Here is a 21,694-nt window from a genome sequence, read left to right as displayed (position 1 = left end):
CTTCCTATGCACCCGTATTGGCACGCATATAACAGTCAACATCCCTTGAAATGCTCCTGCATTTTAGGTCATAGATCTAAACTTCTAGGAGCATGAAGGCAACAAGCGCCTTGCAAAAAGCAACAGGCCCCAGAACTCACTATACCTGATGGAAAACTTGATTTCTGTTGCACTGACAGTCAGGGCACAGGACAATTTGCATTTGTTTATTCAACCTGACTGCTTGTGGATGAAATATCAACACCCTTCTATAAGGGTAGCAGAGGATGGTGCATTTTTATGCTGCTTTAACCACAAGACAGTTCTGTCCATGAAGAAATGGATGGAGATCGGTGGGTTTGTGATTTTTTTTTAAAAGGTTACCTTTATTTTTGAATTAGATAATTTTATCCTTATTAAAAAAATCAAATTATGTTGACCAGGAACTTTAAAATCTACAACGTATTACCTAACACAAAGAATTCACAGCATAAGGGCATAAACCCGCAAGATGTCTACCACCCCCAGTTCTCAATTACTTCAATGGAAGCTGAAACACTCAGCATGTGGCACAACTGGATTTTGACAAGAGAGCACACGGCAAAAGAATGAGGCAACAAGGCAGGCTGGCTGAACATTTGTAAGAAGTGGCTTTTATGTGGGGCAATAATTGGAGGGATTTGGAGACAGATCCAAGATTAGTGGGCACTGAAAGGTGCAAAGCTTAGAGTGGAAGAAAGCAGAAAGGCACAAGAAGGAAAAAAGCACTGAGAGAGCGCACCATGGGTGAAAATAGGAGCAGAGGTAAGCAAGGGAAAGATCATACTGGGTTTGGAAGGAAAGGAGGAAGAACTTTACCTGATGTAGTAAAGAACACAGGAAAGACATTGAAGGGATCTGAGAAGTAAATGTTTCTCTTGGACAGGAAGAAGTCATTTAACAATGCTGTGTTGAATAGATGGAAGGACTGAGGAAAGTTGTGAGGGGAGAGGGGAAAAGTAGGGAAAAGAAGGTTACAGTTAAGCAAGGGATTGGATGTGAGGTACAGGTGTGTGGGGGGAATACCAAGCATAAGGAGTGGACGGTTATAAATATAACTATCTTGCTGTGAAAAGCAGGATTACTGAGTCTTTCATTCTTTTTATGTCTAAGAACCTCTGACTACAAGACTGAACTCAACAAGTTGAAATTCTCTGGACTATGTTATACAGGTGGTCAGACTGATCACAAGATTCCCATCTAGTCCTTAAAAAAAATCTACCTAGATATAGATATAGATTTTAACCATCAAACATTAAGGAAAGGAGCTCAATATTGGGGGCTGTGGACTTAGTACACTAAGGGTTATTCAGTGATAATGATCATACTTTTTTTTCTACTTACATTTCTTCTAAGGAACTGCAACCCTTAAAACTCGAAAGCTCTTTTATATTATTGTATGACAAGTCCCTTAAAAATACACAATGGGAAGAGTGTGGTTAGTTTAACTCTGCTCTAGTTGAGACGTTACTGTACAGAAACCATACATTACATAAAAAACAGCATACAAACTGACCTGCTAACACAGTTCTAGCTAAAAACTGAATATGATTTAACACAAAAGTTAGGGGATTCATATCTACGTTCACTACTACAACCCACTGACTATACATATTACATACAAAAAAAATCTATGGAAAGCAATATAAATGTTGCCAAGTCAATCTTTGAAAGTGAAGAAATAACAGTTGCTCATACAGTATCTCTAATCCTAGCTCAGTATTTTAAACACAAGAGAACATTATCTCTATTCTTGTAACACTGATAAACCCATTATTTTTCACACTCACTCTCTGAAATGGTCAAACCATTTTTTACTTAGGACTTTTCAGAACTATTCAGCCTTAGACATATAGCAAGCAAGCAAACAAAAAAAATCAGCCCTGATAGTTGAAGTTTGGCAAAATTATAGGCAATTGAAATTATACAATGGAAAGTATCACGCAAGGGTTACTTTTAAGTGTTGCTATTGGTGCCGCACGTAACAGTGCACACAACATGGCAAACTAACTCACAGTGTGGGAACACAACTACTGTATAAATCTCCTCAGTTGTGAGAGTTCAAAGGATGATCTCTGACATGTACATGTGAATCAGGTCTATTGAAAGGATGAAGATCCCTTCCCATCCAAAGCTGAGAAAGTTTTCAGATGTTTTTTGGGAAGTGGGGTAGAAAAAAAAGGGCTGGCAAAAAAAGGGGGGGTTGGAAACAGTCAAACTGCCACTAATCAGAGATTCAAAAAGCCAATGGTTGACAGAAGAAGCACAATGCTGTGCTCTTGTTTCCTTCTATAAAACAGAAGGCACATTCCCCCTGTCTTTTTCAGTTAGAATAATTTATCTGTTGGTTTTGGGGAGCAGGGAATAGATAGATGGTTGCAATCTTGTTTCTTAAATGTGTTATTCCATTTTGCCCTCTTCCCATCATTTACTCATCTGCCTTCTCTGCCTGCCTGCCTGCTCTCTCATGCACCTTACCATTCCTTCCCTCCACTCCCATTTTCTATTGTACATTTGTCTCCTTTCCTCCACCCCAGTAGTTACTCAAGTTACTCTTCTTCACTCTCCAAGTCTGGATGATGAGTGTGGTCTGGAGAGCGAGAAAGTGGGCAGCACAATGAAACACAGACGCTGTGACACTGAGGCAGCTGCTACACTACCATGGTCCCATCGGCGGGGCCATGGTAATGAGGCAATTCGAAGCAGGCTAATGAGGCCCTGACATGCATATTCAGGGCCTCATTAACATAATGACAGCTGCACGAACAAACTTCTATTTTCAAACTGACAGTGAATACGGGGGCAGCTTCAAAATAAGCGCCTTGTTTCGACATTTGCTTACTCCTGCAGAACCAGAACAGAGTAAGGGCATGTCGAAGTGGGGCGCTTATTTTCAAGCTGCCTCCGTCACCACTGTCAATCTGAAAATCGAAGTTTGGTTGCATGGCTGCCATTATGCTAATAAGGCATGAATATGCAGGTCAGTGCCTCATTAGCTTGCTTCAAATTGCCTCATTATCATGGCCCCTCCGATGGGACCATGGTAGTGTAGCAGCAGTCTCACATTCTTACAGGAGTGTAACTACCAGAGGTGAAGAAACACCACATAGCTCAGTAAACACACCACTATTTTAAGGATGGGAGTGGTCCATCAACACATTACTTTATAGCACCAGGACTCCAGAGGAGTCAAAGAGGGATCAGACATTTGAAAAATTCTGGGGCCTACCAAATTTCACAGAGTGTCTTTGAGCAATGATACCTAATATAGCACAATATGTCACTTTCAAATAATATTTACTGGTGGTAAAACAGGATCAGGAAATTCACTTACAAAGTCCGAAGCATCTTTTGCTCTTGGCATAAGCTAATGGGGATGCTGCTTATCTTGGTGCCTGTAAGAGTCCTGTTAAAAAACAAAACGCATATTTATATGTTTCAATGCTCAAACAGTTCATAGTAGGTCTCAGAAAAGTAGGCCTGGAAAAAACCATGGGAGGTCTTCTAGTCCAAGACCCCACACTGTGTTAGGACCAATTAAACCTCTACCTCCTCCAGCAGGTGTTTATCCAGACTGTTTTTAAAAACCTTCAATTGTAGGGATTCCACAATCTCCCTGAGTAACCTAAGGCTCATCTACACTTCCACCTTCCTTTGAAGGAAGGATGGTAATTAGGGTGTTGGGAGTTTACTAATGAAGTGGTGAGATGCATATGCAGCACTTCATTAAGTGAATTCCACCCCCCCCCCAGCAACTTCGAAGTTTTAAACTTCGAAGTTGCCGCGGGGGCAATTTGCATAATGAAGAGCTGCGTATGCACCGCAGTAGTTCGTTAGTAAACTCCCAAACACCCCAATTGCCATCCTTCCTTCAAAGGAAGGTGGAAGTGTAGACAAGCCCCATTCCAGTACTCACCTACTCTCATAATCAGAATTTTTCCTTATATCTAATCTAAATCTCCCTTGCTGAAGAATAACTCTAAAGCTTCTTTTCCTACTCCCAGTGAATTGGGGAAAAGAATTGATCCCCATCTTGTCTACAACAGCCCTTACCATATAAATGGTAAAATCTGGGTCACTCAGTCTTCTTTTCTCAAAACTAAAACATGCTCAGCGATTATAGTCTTTCCTCAGACATCACATTTTCTAAGCCTTTTATCAATTTTTTGTTGCTCTCCCATGGACTCTCTCCAGTATACCCATATCTTTTGCCACGTGAGGTACCCAGAACTGGACACAGTACTCCAGCAAAGGCTTCTAAGTCAGGCCATAGATATGGGTGCATTCGGGGAAGCTGCAGCTCATATCCACTTAGCATCCAGCCCCAGCTTTGCTCAAACCAGGATGTAGTGGCTTGTCCCTCTCTGCTTGGTACTTGAACCAAGCTCATTGAGTGGGATCAGTGGCTTATTAGGAGCTCTGGGCAGGCCGGGAAGTGGAGCAATTCCCTGGTCTGACTCCATGGCCAGAGCACCAGACAGTCAGGGGCAGCAGAACAAGCCCCCAGTCACACTCCATGCCTGGAATGCCAGGTAGACGGGGGAGTGGGACAAGTCCCCAGTGGGCAGAGCAGAGCAAGCCCTCAATCCTGCTCCATGGCTAGATCACGAGACAGGCGGGCAGGCAGGGGGACAGGCCAAGTCCCTGCTCCCCAGCTGGTGCATTGGGCAGAGCAGGGGAAGCTCCCTCACCCTGATCCCATTTTCCCATGGGAGCACCCCAGTGGGTGAAGCAGGGCAAGCCCTCAACCCCTCTCAGCAGGAGTGCCTGGTGGACAGAGCTGGCCAAGCCACAAGAACTTGATGGTGGAGGAGTGGGGATGCAGGGTGCATATTTTAATGGGTCCTCACATTTTTACTGGGGTCCCTGTCCAAAATCTCTCTCTCCTCCTATGCCACATCCAGGTGAGTGGGCATAAACTTCCCCATCATTTCTACTCCCTGCCATTGCCCACCCACCCAAAAGTCAGGGCCCAAAGCAATCCCATCCAGGTTATGCAACTGCCACAAGTACATACATTAACATGTATGATGTATTTGGCCATTTTGGAAATGGCAGTCACAATTACCTTAAATAAATAAGCGGGAATAGAATCCAGATTGCCTGGCTTTCTGCCCTGTTCATTAAGTCACACTTCTACCATTGGAAAATAACATTTAATATTAATTGGTCCAAGAGCCAAACAAGACATTAATGAGAATACGATGGCTGCAGAAGGTCACCAATGAGGAATTACATAGGAAGGTACGGCCAAAAAAGAACCTACTGCAGAAGGTTATACAACAGAAGTTACAGCTATTTGGGCACATCTGCAGAATGAATGACAAATGAAAAATCAAGATGGTTTGCATACGAGAGGCTGACCCCTCAGAGAATGGGTAGATGATATAGTAAATTGGTGAGGAGCTAGTCTACAGAAACTAATCCACTCCGCACTGGTCAGGGAAAAATGGAAGGAAATAGTGAGAGGGGCATCAGGCACCAAAGGTCGCTGAGCCTACTATTGTTGATGATGACAACGAGTGTTTAGCAGAAGATACTTACAGGCTCTCCAGATTACTGGTTCCTGTCAAATTAGGAAACCACTGCACCATGCTGGCACCCCGAATCACCCTAAACAAACAGGAAGAATGTCTGTAATATTATATTATGGAAATAGCAGGAGATGGCAGGTGGTGGAGGGAGGAAGGGGGAAATTGTATTATCCTCTTATGGAAGTTTTCATTAAACAGTTACATACTAATCTCTTGATTACCTTTATTAATTTTGTTTACACTGTACAGTTAAAGACACTTTCTAATATACCTACAGTAAAATATGTTTAATCAAATGCCATGAAAGCACGTGATGGTGCTTAGTGGCTTTGACGTTGTCAGAATCAGGCTTGGAATTCAAAAAACACTGCTACTGCTAGTTTTCTGCAGATGGTGCTGTGATCCACAGCTGTGCCATTCCAACAAATAAGATAGGTGCTGATTTTTACATATGTGCTATTTCAACCATCAGCACAAATGGAGGCATCACAGTAGTTCTGCAAACGTAAATCCCCATTCAACATGCTAAAATGTATCAGTCTTTGCTTCAGAGAGCTTGATATTGGCACCTGAACACAGTATAAGTAAATGGTATAATACAAAATCTTTTGATTATGGCTCAAATCTTGAAGTTGTTTTTTTTCCGCTCACTCATTACTCAAAACTTCCAGACTAGAAATTTTTTTGAAAATATACATGTATTTGTCTGCATATTACCAATGTCCCTTCAGAAATATATTATTTTATATTACACACACACACACACACACACACACACACACACACACACACACACAGGCTTCTGTTGGAATATATCCAGGAAAGGACTTCAGCAGGTGGTTTTAGGTTACTTTTCTTACACAAGTTATTCAGGAGCATAAAAGATTTTAAGATGAGTGATCACTCTCTCAAATTACTTGACATTACAAATACAAGCAGCAAAGTTTATTAAAACTATGCAAATAAAAACTGGGCATACTATTTCACTTCAGATAGTTCTTTTACAAATTGAGAACGTACTTACAGGGAATGCAGATCGGATAAATTCTGAAATGCCGAATTCCCCACAAAAGAGAGAGGATTATCATACAAATGTCTAAGGAATTAAAAACAGGTTTTCTCATCAGTTCATACAAACATTATCTGATAATTAGACTACAAAATACACATATAAAATACTTACATGGTTTTTAGAAGGGGATTTCCACCAAATGCACCATTGGGGATTATGGAAATGTAATTACTGTGAAATCCCCTAAAGACATTGATAACAGAGAAATAAATCTTAAAATATAGCATCATTAGAGTCAATTAACTAAAATTTTAATTGTGTTCAAATCTACAAACTCAGGGCTCAATCCTACAAACAGCTGCACTGAAGTCAAAGGAAACTATGTGCACAATTGCAGGAGTAAGTCTGAAGGATCAGACAGTCTCCGACGTTAATCTGTTACATATCAGTACGTCAAATGGAAACCTATCTGTGGGGAGAAAGCTGCATTCTGCATGAACCTGGTTTTTTTTCAAATAGCATAATGATCTGTAATTACATTCTTTTGCTACTGCATGCCCCAAAACAGTGTCAAAATAGCCGATTGTTAAGATCTGTGTTAAAAGCTGTGCTAAATGTTTGCTTACTTTTATCACTTCACAAGCATTTTCAATGGGCTCTCTCACTACAGCTGATTTTACCAACTTATAATTATGGCTTTGCTCACCACAACCTAATTCATCTCAGATTACTGGGTAAGGAGACAAGAGAGGTTTTCCTAACTTTAGAGTTAGGATAGCTCTTTATTTATGAAAAAAATAAAGAAAATAGGTAGAAAAAGACACAGTAATACTCACAGCTCCTTTAAGCTTGGAAGTGCTTTAATGGCTTCAGGGAATTCTACCATGTTGTTATAATTTAAATCCCTAGAAGAAACAGCAGACACTCAGTGCTAGCTACACATTTTCACAGTGGACACCATGTTACAAATTGCTAGTTATTTATAGACTGTGAAACTATTATCTTCATTATTTTATGCTTCAGAAGACTTTAAAAAGTAATATTAAAATAGCCAATAAGAAGATGCAGATATGAATGACAATTTTGGATAGCATTCAGAAAATCTCTGAAGTCTGATAAAATATACACTAATATGAGCCACTGGATAATAGCAGAAGCTACAGACTTTACAGTACAAACAACCATGACAATTAAAAAGAAGGTACAGTCAAGTAAATCCTATAATACAAATCCCAGTTATATTAGCAAAGTGGATTTGCCAGAAACACCTTTTCAGCTTCACAATAAGCTAATCACAGTTGTTCTAGTGCCATTCCAGGACAGGTGCCAGCCAAGCTTTCAGTTTTATGTTAGCTGTTTGTTTTACAATCATGCACAAGATAAAGTCAAAGGGCAAGATCATGCAGCTTTTCCTCAGATCACGTTCTTGTTGATTCTCCCCTCTTCGCCCCCAAGAAGGGCTGCAGGATGGGGATTAAAGAGAATAGTTTCCTTCCAGCTGAGACGCAAAAGATTTATTTTAAAAATCTCAGAACTGCATTTGAACTGTAAAAGGTCTCATATTACAGGGTTTCTGGAATGAGAAAAGTTCCAGTACTCTCCCAAACTGCACAAAGTAGGAATAAAATTCCACGCACATCTTTAACTAACGGAGGCTGCCACACAGCGGGGCCAAGATTTCATTATGGATATTTTTTGTGTTCTTTAAATAGAGTAATTTTTTGGTTAGTGAAATACTGACTAAAGCATAGGTTATATGCCTGAGGAACCACACATAAGTCCGTACAGGACCCTCATCCTGGCTGCACCTGGCTCCCTGCTCCCATGCGTGGCACAGAGCCCACAGCCAGGCGCAGCAGTGCTGGTCAGTCTCCCCCGAGCTGCCCCACCACTCCCTGGAGCCAGGAAACTGACCAGCACAGCAGTTTCCTGATCAGTTTCCTGGTTCCTGCCAGTGGTGGTGAGTGGGGGAGCAGATCAGCTCAGTGGCTCTCTGTCTGGCCCCAGCGGGGGGAGCTTGGGGGGAGACTAGTACAGTGGCATGGCTGTTCCCTGGCTTCCCCCAGCTGGGGACACTGGGTTGTGGACTGGCGTGGTGATATGGCAGGGGGCAGACCGGGGCGGCAACGCAGCTGCTCCCCAGCTTCCTCCACCTGGGGGAACCAGGGGCTGGAGCTGCCAGGCAGAGAGCTGCACTGCCTGACTCCATTTGCTGATTTCAACTTGTGTTAATCCAAGTAACGCGTAAGTACAAATTGCATATATCAGAGTTTTACTGTAATTAGAGATTCATGAAGCAAACAAAAGGAAATCCGCAGTCCACGTACTGTCATATAAAAAACTTAAATGGCTATAAATTTTGCTTCTGAGCCTTCTACCTTAAACACAAGATTATTTTATCCACAGACATTCAGGCATAACTCACTAATACACAACGATTAAAGTAATTAGTATCTCAAAAAGACATATGGCAACATTTTTGTGATATGTTTTAAATAAGTTTATTCCTTACAATAAATTGAGGTAACAGCTATTAGCCATAACACTTTAATTATGAAACTTAAGGCTCTTTGAACAATCTCTTCCAAGCCTTTTGTCGGAAGTGCTAGTGGTAAAGAGTTTTCTACAAATAGTTCAATTAATTTAAACAGAAAATATACTTACAAAGTTTCTAAGTTGTCTAATCCATCAAAACAATGTTTTCCTATTGTTTTTATTTTGTTGTTATGAAGATGCCTAAAGAGACAACAAAATCAGTTTCAAAAAATCAGTTTCTCATGGATAAATCATAAAATTAACATAAATTTGTCTGACAACATCAAGATGTTTTAGAAAAACAATTAGCAGGATGAGGGGCAGGGAGGGAAGAGTGGCACTTTGCAAAAGACTACTTCCATCGTGGAAGATGTCACACTCTGGCTGCGGCTATACAGCCCCCCCTTTTGGAACAGGCAAGCAAATAACAGCTGACGGAAAATGCAAATGAGGCATGGATTTAAATATTTTGCACCTCATTTGCATACTTGTGCAGGATCTTAATTCCACAAGAGCCAATTTCGAAAGCCAAAACAGCTGTGTAGGTGGGGTTCATTCAAAAGGAAACCCCGCTTTCGAAAGCACCCTTCTTCCTGAAAAAAATTCCTGCAACCCCGTGTAAATCATATCCACACTTAGAGGATGAAGGTGTGTTGTAAAGTGAAAAGACGATAGTACTTACAGAACAACAAGACTTGAAAGGTTTGTAAATGCAAAGTCAGGAATGTGTGTTATTTTGTTGAGAGCCAGAGTTAAGGCCTGCAGAGAAGGAAGGTTGCTGAGTGGTTGAATGGGGACTTCTGTCAAACTGTTGTCATCCAGCCACAAGTGACGTAGCTGGACAAGACCCTCAAAGCTGTCTTCGGGGACTACGGTAATATGATTAGCATCTAAACGCCTAAATGGAAATAAAAATAATTGAAATTAGTGAATTCACAAGCCTTTGCTAAATACAAGTATGGATTAAAATAGGTGAACTTTTTTAAAAACTCAAAATAATTTCAGTGGAAGAGTTCTGAAAGTTTTCAGAAGCCACTGAAAGGGGCTTGAATTTCTATTTGTCCAAATAAACAGAGCACATAATTTTAAATAGAAAAATTATTTTTCCTGTCTATATTTAATATCGTAAAACACTTTTTAAAATTACAATAGTCTCGTTACAAAATAAATTAATTACCAATTCTACAGAAGACTCTATTGGGCACAACATTACACACTACTGGAACAAATGTACAAAGAGATGGTTTTAATACACATTGTAGACAAATTACCTTGACTGTAATTCTCTCTGTAAATGGTATTAGATACTACTGGTGCATTGCTTTGTTACTTTTGTACTTCTCTCTCAAGTGAGTGATGTCAGAGAATCACATTATTAAAAATATAATATTGATCATTAAATCAGAGCAATGAATCACATTGGCAAACAAAGGATTATATTGCCAACTAAATTCCAAGACTTTACTCCTTCTGGCAGAGAATGCTTTCCAATATGCAAAAAACCAGCAAAATTTTCCAACACCATAATCTGCACAAGATTAGCTTCGCCCTCGTATTTTTTCCCTACATTAATTCTGATCGGGGTATTAGTAACAATGCAGCCTCATGTGGATAATTACTCATCCATCTTTCAAGAAGAGTAGCAAAGGACTTCTAGAAATTATTTTTTCTTCAATTATAAACTCAGCCAAAGTTATTTGGTTACAAAACCTTTCTATAGGTTTCAAGGAATTTAAAATGAGGATGTCATACCTGGAAAATCTAGATGGCTGAATGCCTGGCATGAGTTTCAGTCTCCATACCTAAGGAACTTACTAAAGAAGGGGCAGAATATCAGCCTTTTTCGCAACTGCATCACCTAGTTGACTCATTCAATTTGCGATCCACTAGAACTTCCAGATACTTTCTAGCAGTACTACTGCCAAGTTGGTTATTCCCTATTTTGTAGTTGTGCATTTGAGTTTTCCTCCCCATGCAAAGGAGTTTGCACTTATCTTTATTGAACTGCATTTTATTGAATTCAGATCAACCCTCAATTTGTCAGGGTTTTGAATTCTAATCCTGTCCTCCAAAGTGCTTGCAATCCCTTCCCAGTATGATGTCACCTGCAAATTTTATAAGTATACTCTCCAATTCATTACTCAAGTCATTAAGCTAAATACTGAGCAGTGTCAGTCCCAGAACTGACCCCTGCAAGGCCACTCTAGTTTGACAGACCTTCCAGTCTCACAACAAAATGCTGACTATCCTTTGGAAACAGTCTTTTAATCAGTTGTGAACTCACCTTATAGTATTTTCACCTACACCACATTTCCCTAGCTGCTTATGAAGAGCAAATTTGGTGTTGAAACAGTTCAAACCTTTAAGACTTCTTGAGAAAAGAACAGCAGATGTGGAATTTCTGTTTAATAATAAAAGCTAAGAAATGCAGCAAATTAAGACAAACACACAGTCCCACATGTAGGAAGAGCAAAATTTAAGTGTTCTGAAGCCGAATGGGCTTTTGTAAGATGAGCAAGGTGCCATTCTCTCTAAAGCTATACATCAAAGAGTAATGTCCCAGAGTTCATACACTGGCAGGAGTGTACACCCTTATTCGTGAATGCTTTTAGCCAGCACTGAGACAACATTTCAGAACAATTAAATGTCTGGTGATAAACTAAAGCCTATAGCTCCCCTTGGGGGAAAAATGTCAACTAGACATTATCAGTGTGTCTCCCGCCCTGCCCCCCAAATCACACCCTCTGCCCCGAAGATCCAAAGAACTATTTTCCAGTGGAACAACCACCTCCAACTCGCTTCTTCAACAAACCACCTCTCTTTTTTTGTAAATCAACATACTTTTGAGGAACATACAATGCTACCAGTCCTTGTGATTATTCATCGACAGCTCTTCCATTTGTTGGAGGAGATGTCAGTATTTTCACTATGCTCTTTCCTAACTATGTTCACCAACTTACATTTACTCAGGCATATTTGATTGTAAAATGTCTCAGTGAGCTGTCAACTCTACAACTAAAGGACAGGAAAAGGGAGGAGTTGTGATGTTCTGGTTATGACATAAGCCAACGAAAGCACCAACATTTGGAGTAAAATGGGACAGATCTGTAGCAGTGGGGAGCGCCACTCCCAGCCACCCATGGAGAAATGGGGCTCAGAAGTTTGGGAGGACGTGGCAGAGCGGAGCGGGCTGCTGTTCATGCCAAGTGGTTAGTGCAGGGGAAGAGATGACCCCCTGCTGCTGCTGTCCACTGCCTGCGCCCTGCCCCACTTAATCTCCGGCCAGGCTGGCAGTGGAAGGAGTCAAGGAGGGGGCACAGCCAGGAGATTAGGTGAGGAGGTTGCCCAGGGGACTGCACCTGAACACGGGTGGGGCGGGTTGCCCCAGTCCCTGCCCCCTCCCTTGGAACAGCCCTTCTCAGAGGGTGTGGAGTTTTCATATCCCTGAGAGAGCTATACTGAAGTGAGTTCCTAGTGTAGGCCAGGCCCCTAAAGTGTTACATTTCAGTTTTTATTTTGTTGCATTCAGAACTTAACTGAATTTTAACAGTGGTCTTTTTGTTTCCCAGAACTGAATCTTGTATGACCATTTAGTCTAAATCTGTTTGTATTCCCTTCCAACAACTAATTCTTAACTATACTATGTTGCCACTAACAGGATTATACTGCAGCTACTGAATGTGAGCATGCATTTTTTATTAACCTGTGGTATTAATGTGGGTATATCTTAAGGAATAAACTGAAAAAAAAATTAAAAAAACCCATAAATATTTGGTAACCGCCATATAATATTCTTGCTAAAGACAACAACTAATATTCTCACGAGTTGGAAGGCTGGATTGGGAAAGGCCTACTATCACTAAGTAGCAGAAGGGGGTCAATGTTCCTCACTGGAGTCTAGGTTTATTAAAATGGTCTTTATTTTGTCCAAGGAAGTGTTCAAAATAAAACTTCATGTTCAAATTACAACATGTAACATATATTTAAATCCCTTAATCTTTTAGGCTATGTCTAGACTAGAGGGATTTGTTGGCAGAAGTATGTGTTGGAAGAGATTTTCTGACAAAAATTCTGTTGACAAAATCACGGCCAGATCGTTCTGCTCTGTCGACAGAGAGTGGCTGGCTATTGGCAAAATGGCCAACCGCAAGCACAGCAGACTGGGATGCCCCTTCTGTTGACAGAAGGTTCCCCGGAACATCCAGACTGGCTTTTTGTCAACAGATCTCTGTTGACGGAGGTGTTCCTCCTTATGGTGAGCAGGGTACAGCTGTTGACTAAAGGGCCACATTCTGTCCACTTACTGTCAACAGGAACCTGGATGCTCTGTGGGTTTAGTCAACAAAACAGGTGTTTTGTTGACAAAGCCCTCTACTCTAGACATTGTCTTAGAAACTAGTCCCATTCCAGCTTCCCTACAGGCACTCGCTTGTGAGAGGCCTACTTTATATTTTAGTCTATAAATTCAGAGTTTATTTGCTCAACTGTCATCTTTACTTTTACTACCTGTCAGGTTCTATTCTCACATAAGTGCAAACTGCACAAGTGAGGAGGCAGGGAAAGAGGAGGAGGAAAGAAAATCAGGTATCCCATAGTTCGAATAAGAACAAAACATTAATATTAGTTTTAATAAAACAAAACAAACCTGGAGTTTAACAGCTAACAGCTACCAAACTGGCTTTGTGAAACTATGGAGATAAGATCTTCTGCTCATCTTGAACGTGGTGCTTTTTACTCTTCCAAAAGTGGAGACCAAGCTGACAGTTTTGATTTTTTTTTATTTTTTTTTAAATTACAGGTGCTGCCAGCTAAGTTATTATTTTGACTCAAACACATTTACATTTCTTATAAAAATTCAGTCATGGAGGGAGCAACACAATGCTGGGATGAACATGACACACAAGGCACAACTTTACTGAACACAGTAGAAACAGTCTTCAGCACAAACACAGATAACCCCTAAATAAAGAGGCAAATGTAGTGGCTTTCTGTAACATGCACAGCCCCACAAAGTTTAAAGCAAAGAACCACGTATGGTCCCCTTGGAACAAGCCAAGCTTCCACTGTTGCAGCCTTAGAAACCAACCCTACAGTAAATGGCTCCTCCTAATCAGCACTGACAGTTTAACAAGACTGACGTTTTGTGACGCACAGAATTTATATTGGTACAGCTGCTGGAGCATGTCTAGTCAAGACACTTTATGCCAGCACAAGAGATCTCCTGCTAATACAGGGTGTGTGTGTGTGTGTGTGTGTGTGTGTGTGTGTGTGTGTGTGTGTGTGTGTGTGTGTGTGTGTGTGTGTGTGTGTGTGTGTGTGTGTGTGTGTTTAATCACACTGATCAAGGGTATGGATATTTCAGATCCTTGAGTGATGCAGTTACACTGAAGTAGGCGTGCAGTGTTCACCAAGCCCTAACTACATGCGACTTCACAGGAATTAGCTGTTCCTCCAACAAAGTTGTAATAACACCATGTAACATACGCTCAAAGATCACATAGTGAGAGCATTCTAAGAGTAATGCTCTACAGTTAAGAATTCGCAGGAGCACACTGTATCAGAGCCAGACTGGAGCTCAATGGGTTGAAGTCCCTTGGTCATCTGTCCAAAGGATGACAACCTGTGACAGCCCTATTAAGGTTTTTTCTATAACAGAAATGTCCCCCTATTTGAGACTTCCGTGACAGCCTGAGAGACTTCCACGGTCTCCTTAGTTCACTCTAACTAACAGTGTGTTCTAACTTCTGAAACATGGCGGGAAGGAGGAGTTATGCATTCACATTCTGTTTACTTTGAATATCCCACCCCACCTCCAGCCCCACCCCTAGCTGATGTTCAGCTCTCCTTACAAGCCTGAGTGATTGTCAGAACCAGGAAAACTAATAATTAGAGTGACTGATAGAGAGGTACAAGATGGCAATTTGCTAGTATCACAATGCCTGCAGCAGAATTGGAAGGAGATGAAAAACTGAGGGACTAAAGTAAAGACAGATGGGGGAAGCGGGGCACAATGCTTAGCATGGGGGAAAAACAAAATTTAGTTTTCCTCCAGTTCTGTAGCCCACCCTTCCAGCACTAAGTCAGTCTCCATCTGGCCTGCAACTGGAATTTGACAGCTCTGCCTTATCTCTGAAAGGGTGATCAATCAGATGCCCCACTCTAATAAAAGAGGGCCCAGGTTGGCTGACCAGGAGTTTCTTCAGATCTTCCTTATTAGACCTGTCTCACATATCCCCAAAATAATCCATCAGGCTAGGATGGCCAATAGATCAAAATGTCACAAGCACAATTTTGGCAGTGTAAGACCCAACCCCTCACCACACACATTGCGTTGTTTCCTTTTAAGAAGGAAGAAATTCATGGCTTCGTCTAAAGCTAAGCTGTTAAAACGAAACAAAAAATTCCAAATCCAATGAACTGCTGTTTTCCTTTCCAGAGAGTTGTTTTCAAATCATACTGCTCCCTTTCTATTCTTGTTTACATGGTTCTGGAAATGGCAGAGTATTATACTAACAGTGAAAGTTAAATGTTGATATTATAGAAAGCAATCATTACTAGGTGTACACTTGTGTTAAACTACTTTTAGTCAATTGCAATTGGTAATGAGCTTTGCTCCTCTCAAGTGCTACTTCAAAAACCACAAGGGAAAAAAAAAAATCACTCAAACCACTTGGGAGTAAATTTTAGATATTCATAGTGAAGGACTATGAAGCTCGGGTACGATGGAAATTCTGTTAATATGTAGAACAACTAAATCCGCCGTGTTAAGAAAAAGCAGTTTCAAAAACACTAATGACTTCACAAGTGGCATTTGCTCAATATCTCTATCAGCTGCTCACTATATCTCAAGTAGTAAGAAACACAAATATAGGGATTCTCTCCACTCAAAGTGTGGAGGTTTTAGCAAATATCAGTGTTTAATAAATTAATTCAACAGACAAGTTTGGTTAGCCAAGTATGTTTTTCCATAGGTATGCCCTCTGAATATCATCACTGGACACAGTTAAAATTTCCTGCAAGTTCTCTCTACATGTTGGAGTTTTGTTGGGTGTTAATCTTTCACCCACATGCCTTGTAAATAGACCCATAAAATAACTGATAGGACAATCTGAGTAACTACTGCTGAAATGGAAAGTAAACAGTCAATTTTCCTTGGCAGTCCTAGTAGATTAAAAAAAGATTTTGGTGCATGCAGTTACCAAATCACTTACCCTTAACTCAAACATTTAGAATGCACTCTCTCAGGTAAACCCAATTAGAAGATAAGGTACAAAATATGAAGAGATTCCCGAAGCTAAAAAACACATACACTCCCCACCTGGTTTCAACAAAAAGTGGGTGGATCCTGAACATACACACTGTATGGAAAAACAAGGCTTCCGTACTCAACAAATCTGTAAAAATCCATGTATTAAGTTTAAACAGCTGCATATTAAAAATAACTTCTTGCCTACAGCAAATAGCTTAAGCGAGCACTCAAACCTTGCCCATGGGTGCCCAGGGACTGGAGCACCTATAAGGAAAAATTAGTGGTTGCTAAGCTCCCACCAGTAGCCAAGCACTCTCCCTCTCCCTCCCCCCTGCCCCGGGTGCCTCTTGCCTGCTGGTGGCCCCACTTAACTCCTCCCTCACGCTGCCAGTGCTTCCTGATCACAGCAAACAGATAATTTGAGGTATTCAAGGAGCTCCAAGAGGGAGGAGGAGGCAGAGAAGAGGTGATTGGGGCCTTAAAGGGAGGGATGGAATGGGTTAGGGCAGAGCACGGGTGCGACCTGGAGAAGAGGTGGAATGTGGGAGGGGCCTGAGTCACTCGGGGGGGGGGGGCGGGGAATGGTTATGTACTCCTTGGCTAGAGAGGAAGTTGGTGCCTGTGACTGCATCAAACACTGATGATGTTTATCTTCACATAATTGATGTTCACTGACCTATCCTTTAAACACATCATTCCTTAAACCCATCCAAATGTCTGTAGAGATAATGATGTAATTTTGCACTCAAAAGGTCTCTGATAGAGAATCATTACAGTAAAATTAATTGTACAACTAGCAAAACACCAGTCTTTAATAAAAACCGCCGCCACCACCACCAGTACAAACTCCTGCAAATGTTGTTCTAGTGCAGGTATGGTCAACCCTTTTGTCTCTGAGGCTATGTGGCAAATTTTTTACATGTTCTGGGGGCTGAACACAAAATAGCCCCAAACCCATCCCCCGCATCCCAGGTTTAACCCTCTCAGCCCTAAACCAGCTCCCCTCCATTCCCAGAATTAATCCCTTTCAGCCCCAAATCTGCCCCACCCCACAACTCCAGGATTAACCAGCCTCAGTCAACAAGCTCCACGTACAACCGCTGCTCCTCTGTGGCTGCCGCTGCCTCCCCTTCTCAGCATGGCTGCGTGACTGCAGGAGGGGCAGACTCAGCCGGCCCTCCCCCAGCCCCCCTGCTCACTTCCTCCACCTAAAGCGTAGGCAGCTCTTTTCTCTGCCACACTGAAATAACAGAATGAAGTTTAATTGGTTTAAGGACCAGATCCCTGCTGGCTGTTAAACCAATTAAATTTAGCTCCATTATTTCAGCGTAGCAGGGCAGAGAGCCATGAGTGGCTCCTTAAAGAACACCTGCCCCAGCCTGACTATAACCTGCACCGCACACTAATTTTGACCAGCTTGGGTAAAATGGCACCGCTGCCATGGGAAAAGGCTTCATGGGCTAGATAAAAGTGCTTCGTGGGCCATGTGCTGGTGCTCCGGTTCCAGTGTAAGAGCAGTTCCATTTTTCCTCCACTAAGGTAATATCTAGATTGCAGGCTTTTGTTGGGATCCTGGTCTCCTGATAGAAGTCTGCCACTCCGGGAGCCTTCTACCCACATCCCGATCATCCTCGTTCCATGAGGAAGAAGGAAAGTGTCAGTGGAGGGGGTTTTCTCAAGATTTCTCCCCATGTGGACAGGCCAAATGTTGGGAAAGCCTCTCCTGACAAACCTGTGGGCAGGAGATTCGTGAATGCTTTGCACAGTGTGTGTATCTTTTGCCAACAGATCTCTTCAATCTAGACATAGCTTTAGGGCACCTGATCTCTTTCACAACAAATAGCTCCACACAAACAGTGAAGCAGGAGCTTCTACTTAATGCTATTTTTAAAATATTGAAATATTTGAGAAGAACTTTAGTCAGGGGATTTAAGGAGAGGTCCTCTGCTATGACTCCAACCCAGGAAGAAAGATGGTAAAAGCTGCTTTAGATTTTTGACTGGCTGGGGACTGACATGGCCTTTGGCATAAATCAGAATAGTCCAGGGGTTATTCTGTTTACAGCAGCTTCCCAAGGACTTCCTGCACATTACATCACAGCTGAAAAACTACCACGTTATAGAGTGACTCACCCACCTAACCCAACATGCCCGGTACTGTTGCTTACGAGGTGGGTATATAGGGCTGTCAACAGGGTCTCTGTGGAGACCCCACAGCAGGCAATTCTCCATTGGTTCCTGATAGCCCATGGGAGCTGCTGGAGCCATGTATGTAGGTCAGTGTGGAAGAGACTCCCTAGTCTTCCATCTTCGGCCCCTCCACTGACCCCATTTTTGACCCTGAGCAATCTTAACTCCTCTGCCTCCATTTCCTAATCTCTGATGAAAACAAGTTCACTTCTCCACCCATGTACAGTCTATGGATGCCAAAAAGTAGAAGTGATAAGCATGTACTAATAATATTACGTAAAATATGAACGGTATGTTTTTCATTAATCAGGTTCCACCTTTTACAGCCTCCTTCGTTAGAAATACTGGATAAAATTTAGATAAGATACAAACAAATTGGTGCATTTTGTCTTGGTAGTTTACTTGTGTGAGCCATGTTTCTGATCAATGACATCACTGCATCTTGCAGTGTGAAAACACATCATTCTAGAAGTTGAAAAGCAGGTTTCCATTCACTGTAACCCTGCACACTGCTAGACTGTCCTCTTCATAAATAATGACAATATTCTAACTTTACTCAGGAAGAGACACCTGGGAAAATAGCCAATATAAACGTACAATATTGAGTTGCCATTGTGAATTCAGAACTACTCTGGCTACTATCCATCTATGGTACAAACTAACAATTGTAAAACTTCTGTAATTATTTTATTTCAGACCAGGTACTTTTACAGGAATCATGGACACATACAACGTGGCAACTGGTAACAGAGAGGGAGCTGTGCTAGTCTATATACTATCAAAACAAAAAAGCAGCCAAGTAGCACTTTAAAGACCAACAAAATAATTTATTAGGTGAGCTTTCATGGGACAGACCCACTTCTTCAGACCATAGCCATACCAGAACAGACTCAATATTTAAGGCACAAAGAACCAAAAACATGAACCAAGCCGAATTGTCTTTTTATTCAAATTTGGCTTGAACCGGGATAGGAATTTTCTGAGTCACTATAGGGGCTTGTTTGCATACTTAGCTTAATCTAATTCTTGACCTTCCCCCACCCCCCACCCCTTTACTCTCTGATTTGCTCACCTTGATCATTTTTTTCTGATTTGTCCACATTGATTACTGTTTTTGGTTCTCTGTGCCTTAAATATTGAGTCTGCTCTGGTATGGCTATGGTCTGAAGAAGTGGGTCTGTCCCACAAAAGCTCATCACCTAATAAATTATTTTGTTAGTCTTTAAAGTGCTACTTGACTGCTTTTTTGTTTTGAATGTGGCAACTGTCTATGAAGTCTACGTCATAGTGCAATAAAACAAAAGCCATACAGCTATGCAAGGATTGCAAACCAAATGATGATCAATATATTCTGAAATTTTAAAGAAATAGTTAATATTCTGAAAAAGTGTCTCCTAACTTGTCATTGTGGGTTACAATATTTATGTCCAACAACATGCAGAAGTTTGAGAATTTTTCTAAATGATAGTCCTGTACACTTAAATTTGAGCCCAAAAAAGGGGGAAAATAGGTAATTGTTTTGTTAATGTCCTCTTATTCGCACTCTCCAACATGGACATCATCAATAGTTCATCTGTTCCCAATGCAGCTGTTAGGGAGACTTTCACTTTGCCTCTTCTACTTTATTAAGCACCTTATAAAAGAATGACTTCTGGACTAATTTGTTCATTCACTACGTTTGCCTTGAGGATTCTTCTTTTCCTTTTGATCACAAATTATCATCAAAACCATCAACTGCTGCCTTCAACAATCCCAGGGTTAATGAGAGGATTGTTCAATCAGCAGTGCTGTATGTATGTGAAAACAAAAGCATATTCACCACAGATCAAAAGGATAGACTCCAAAGAGTGAGAACATTAAAGGACATGATCTCTTCCGCAACATCAGCAGATTAGTGATACCAAGGAAGAGCTTTTTGCTCAATAAAAAGCACATCACAATAATGAAGTATTATTTGGAGAATTTTATTCTGAACATAAGGCACCCATGGACACTAGCCTGTAGTTCTTTTAAATTCAGACAAGTAACATACACTGGAGTATCTCTCTCTCCAGAGATATCTAGCTACCTGGGAAAACTAAAGTGAATCACTTGCATATATCAAGAAAAGACCTCATAACTGACAGGGAGAGCCATAGCATACATCTGCTCTACTCTTGGATCCACAAAGGCTGGAGAGTCCATTGACTGAATCTCATGATCAACTGCCCAGAAACACTTACGTTTTATTCTGCTCTGCTGAATCTGTCCACAACCCCACCACCTCTCTGCATGTAGCATTCAACAAGCAGAGAACAGGGTAGTGGGTGGGGAAATAGAGGAGTAGAGAGACTACACAAGTCAATGCCACATGCTTGCTGAAGAACACTGCTCCGCAATAGTACATGAAGCAGCCAACCCATAGTCAGTCTGGGGCAGTTTCTTTCGATTTCCAAAGAAAGGGAAAAGGCAGGGACATGGCAGAGCGCAGCCTCTGCGATCACAACTGTGAGACTGTAATGCCCAAGATCCCTTCTTTATGGAGTGGGGAAGAAGTTGTGCACAACTTGTAACTAGTGCATCATGATCAATGGCAGAGTAGGAGAAGAGGCGCTCTGTGCAGATGTCAGGACTCTGGCATGCAAAAACCAGGAAAGTAGAAAAGGAGAGGGGAGAAGAGCCAAGGCAGTGTACCAACATTTCAAACGTTCACCCCATCTAGGGCTACAATTGACTAGCAAGGCCTGACCAAGATGCCCCAAAAGTGGAGCCAGATCACCCAAAGCCACCAGATGATAAAAAAAAAATACTGTATGGTAATTTGTGGGTGGCTGGTAACAGTGGTGGGGGTTTCCATCGCGGCCTATAAGATTTAAATGAATTCCATTAAAATGAACAATGTGAAAACCTCAACCAACTCCCGCTTTGGCAAACAAATGCCTCCTCCACAACCACAAAAAATCTCACACACTTCTACAAGTTGTTTAAACACATTAAGACATGCTAGTTGATCCAGTGTGGACCTTCCATATCTGCACTGTACTTACATTATTTCTTATGGATTGGCTTATACAATTCCTTTTATGCTTGGTTGAAATTTCTGCTGTACTTCAAAATTAACATGTTGTTTCTATAACCATTATTTTACAGAAATGATTGCATTTCACTGCATTCTAGA

At 41.4% G+C, this 21,694-nt stretch overlaps 1 protein-coding gene across 2 annotated transcripts in view; it reads right to left on the bottom strand.

Annotated features, from left to right (window-relative positions):
* The window catches only part of LGR4 (leucine rich repeat containing G protein-coupled receptor 4), a 125,300-nt gene that overhangs the window by 10,956 nt on the left and 92,650 nt on the right, over window positions 1-21,694 (bottom strand). For both annotated transcript variants that reach the window (XM_074997666.1, XM_074997667.1), the window contains exons 5-12: window positions 9,782-9,997; window positions 9,229-9,300; window positions 7,401-7,469; window positions 6,736-6,807; window positions 6,577-6,648; window positions 5,563-5,631; window positions 3,353-3,424; window positions 1,363-1,428 (exon numbers count right to left, since the gene is read on the bottom strand). In XM_074997666.1, the coding sequence (XP_074853767.1) occupies window positions 1,363-1,428; window positions 3,353-3,424; window positions 5,563-5,631; window positions 6,577-6,648; window positions 6,736-6,807; window positions 7,401-7,469; window positions 9,229-9,300; window positions 9,782-9,997 (708 nt within the window). The remainder of the gene's footprint in view (window positions 1-1,362; window positions 1,429-3,352; window positions 3,425-5,562; window positions 5,632-6,576; window positions 6,649-6,735; window positions 6,808-7,400; window positions 7,470-9,228; window positions 9,301-9,781; window positions 9,998-21,694) is intronic.

This window comes from Carettochelys insculpta, chromosome 6 (assembly GCF_033958435.1).
Source record: "Carettochelys insculpta isolate YL-2023 chromosome 6, ASM3395843v1, whole genome shotgun sequence".
Lineage (NCBI taxonomy): Eukaryota > Metazoa > Chordata > Testudines > Carettochelyidae > Carettochelys > Carettochelys insculpta.
Note: the sequence above shows the minus strand (reverse complement) of the source record. Positions and strands in the feature narration are given on the sequence as shown.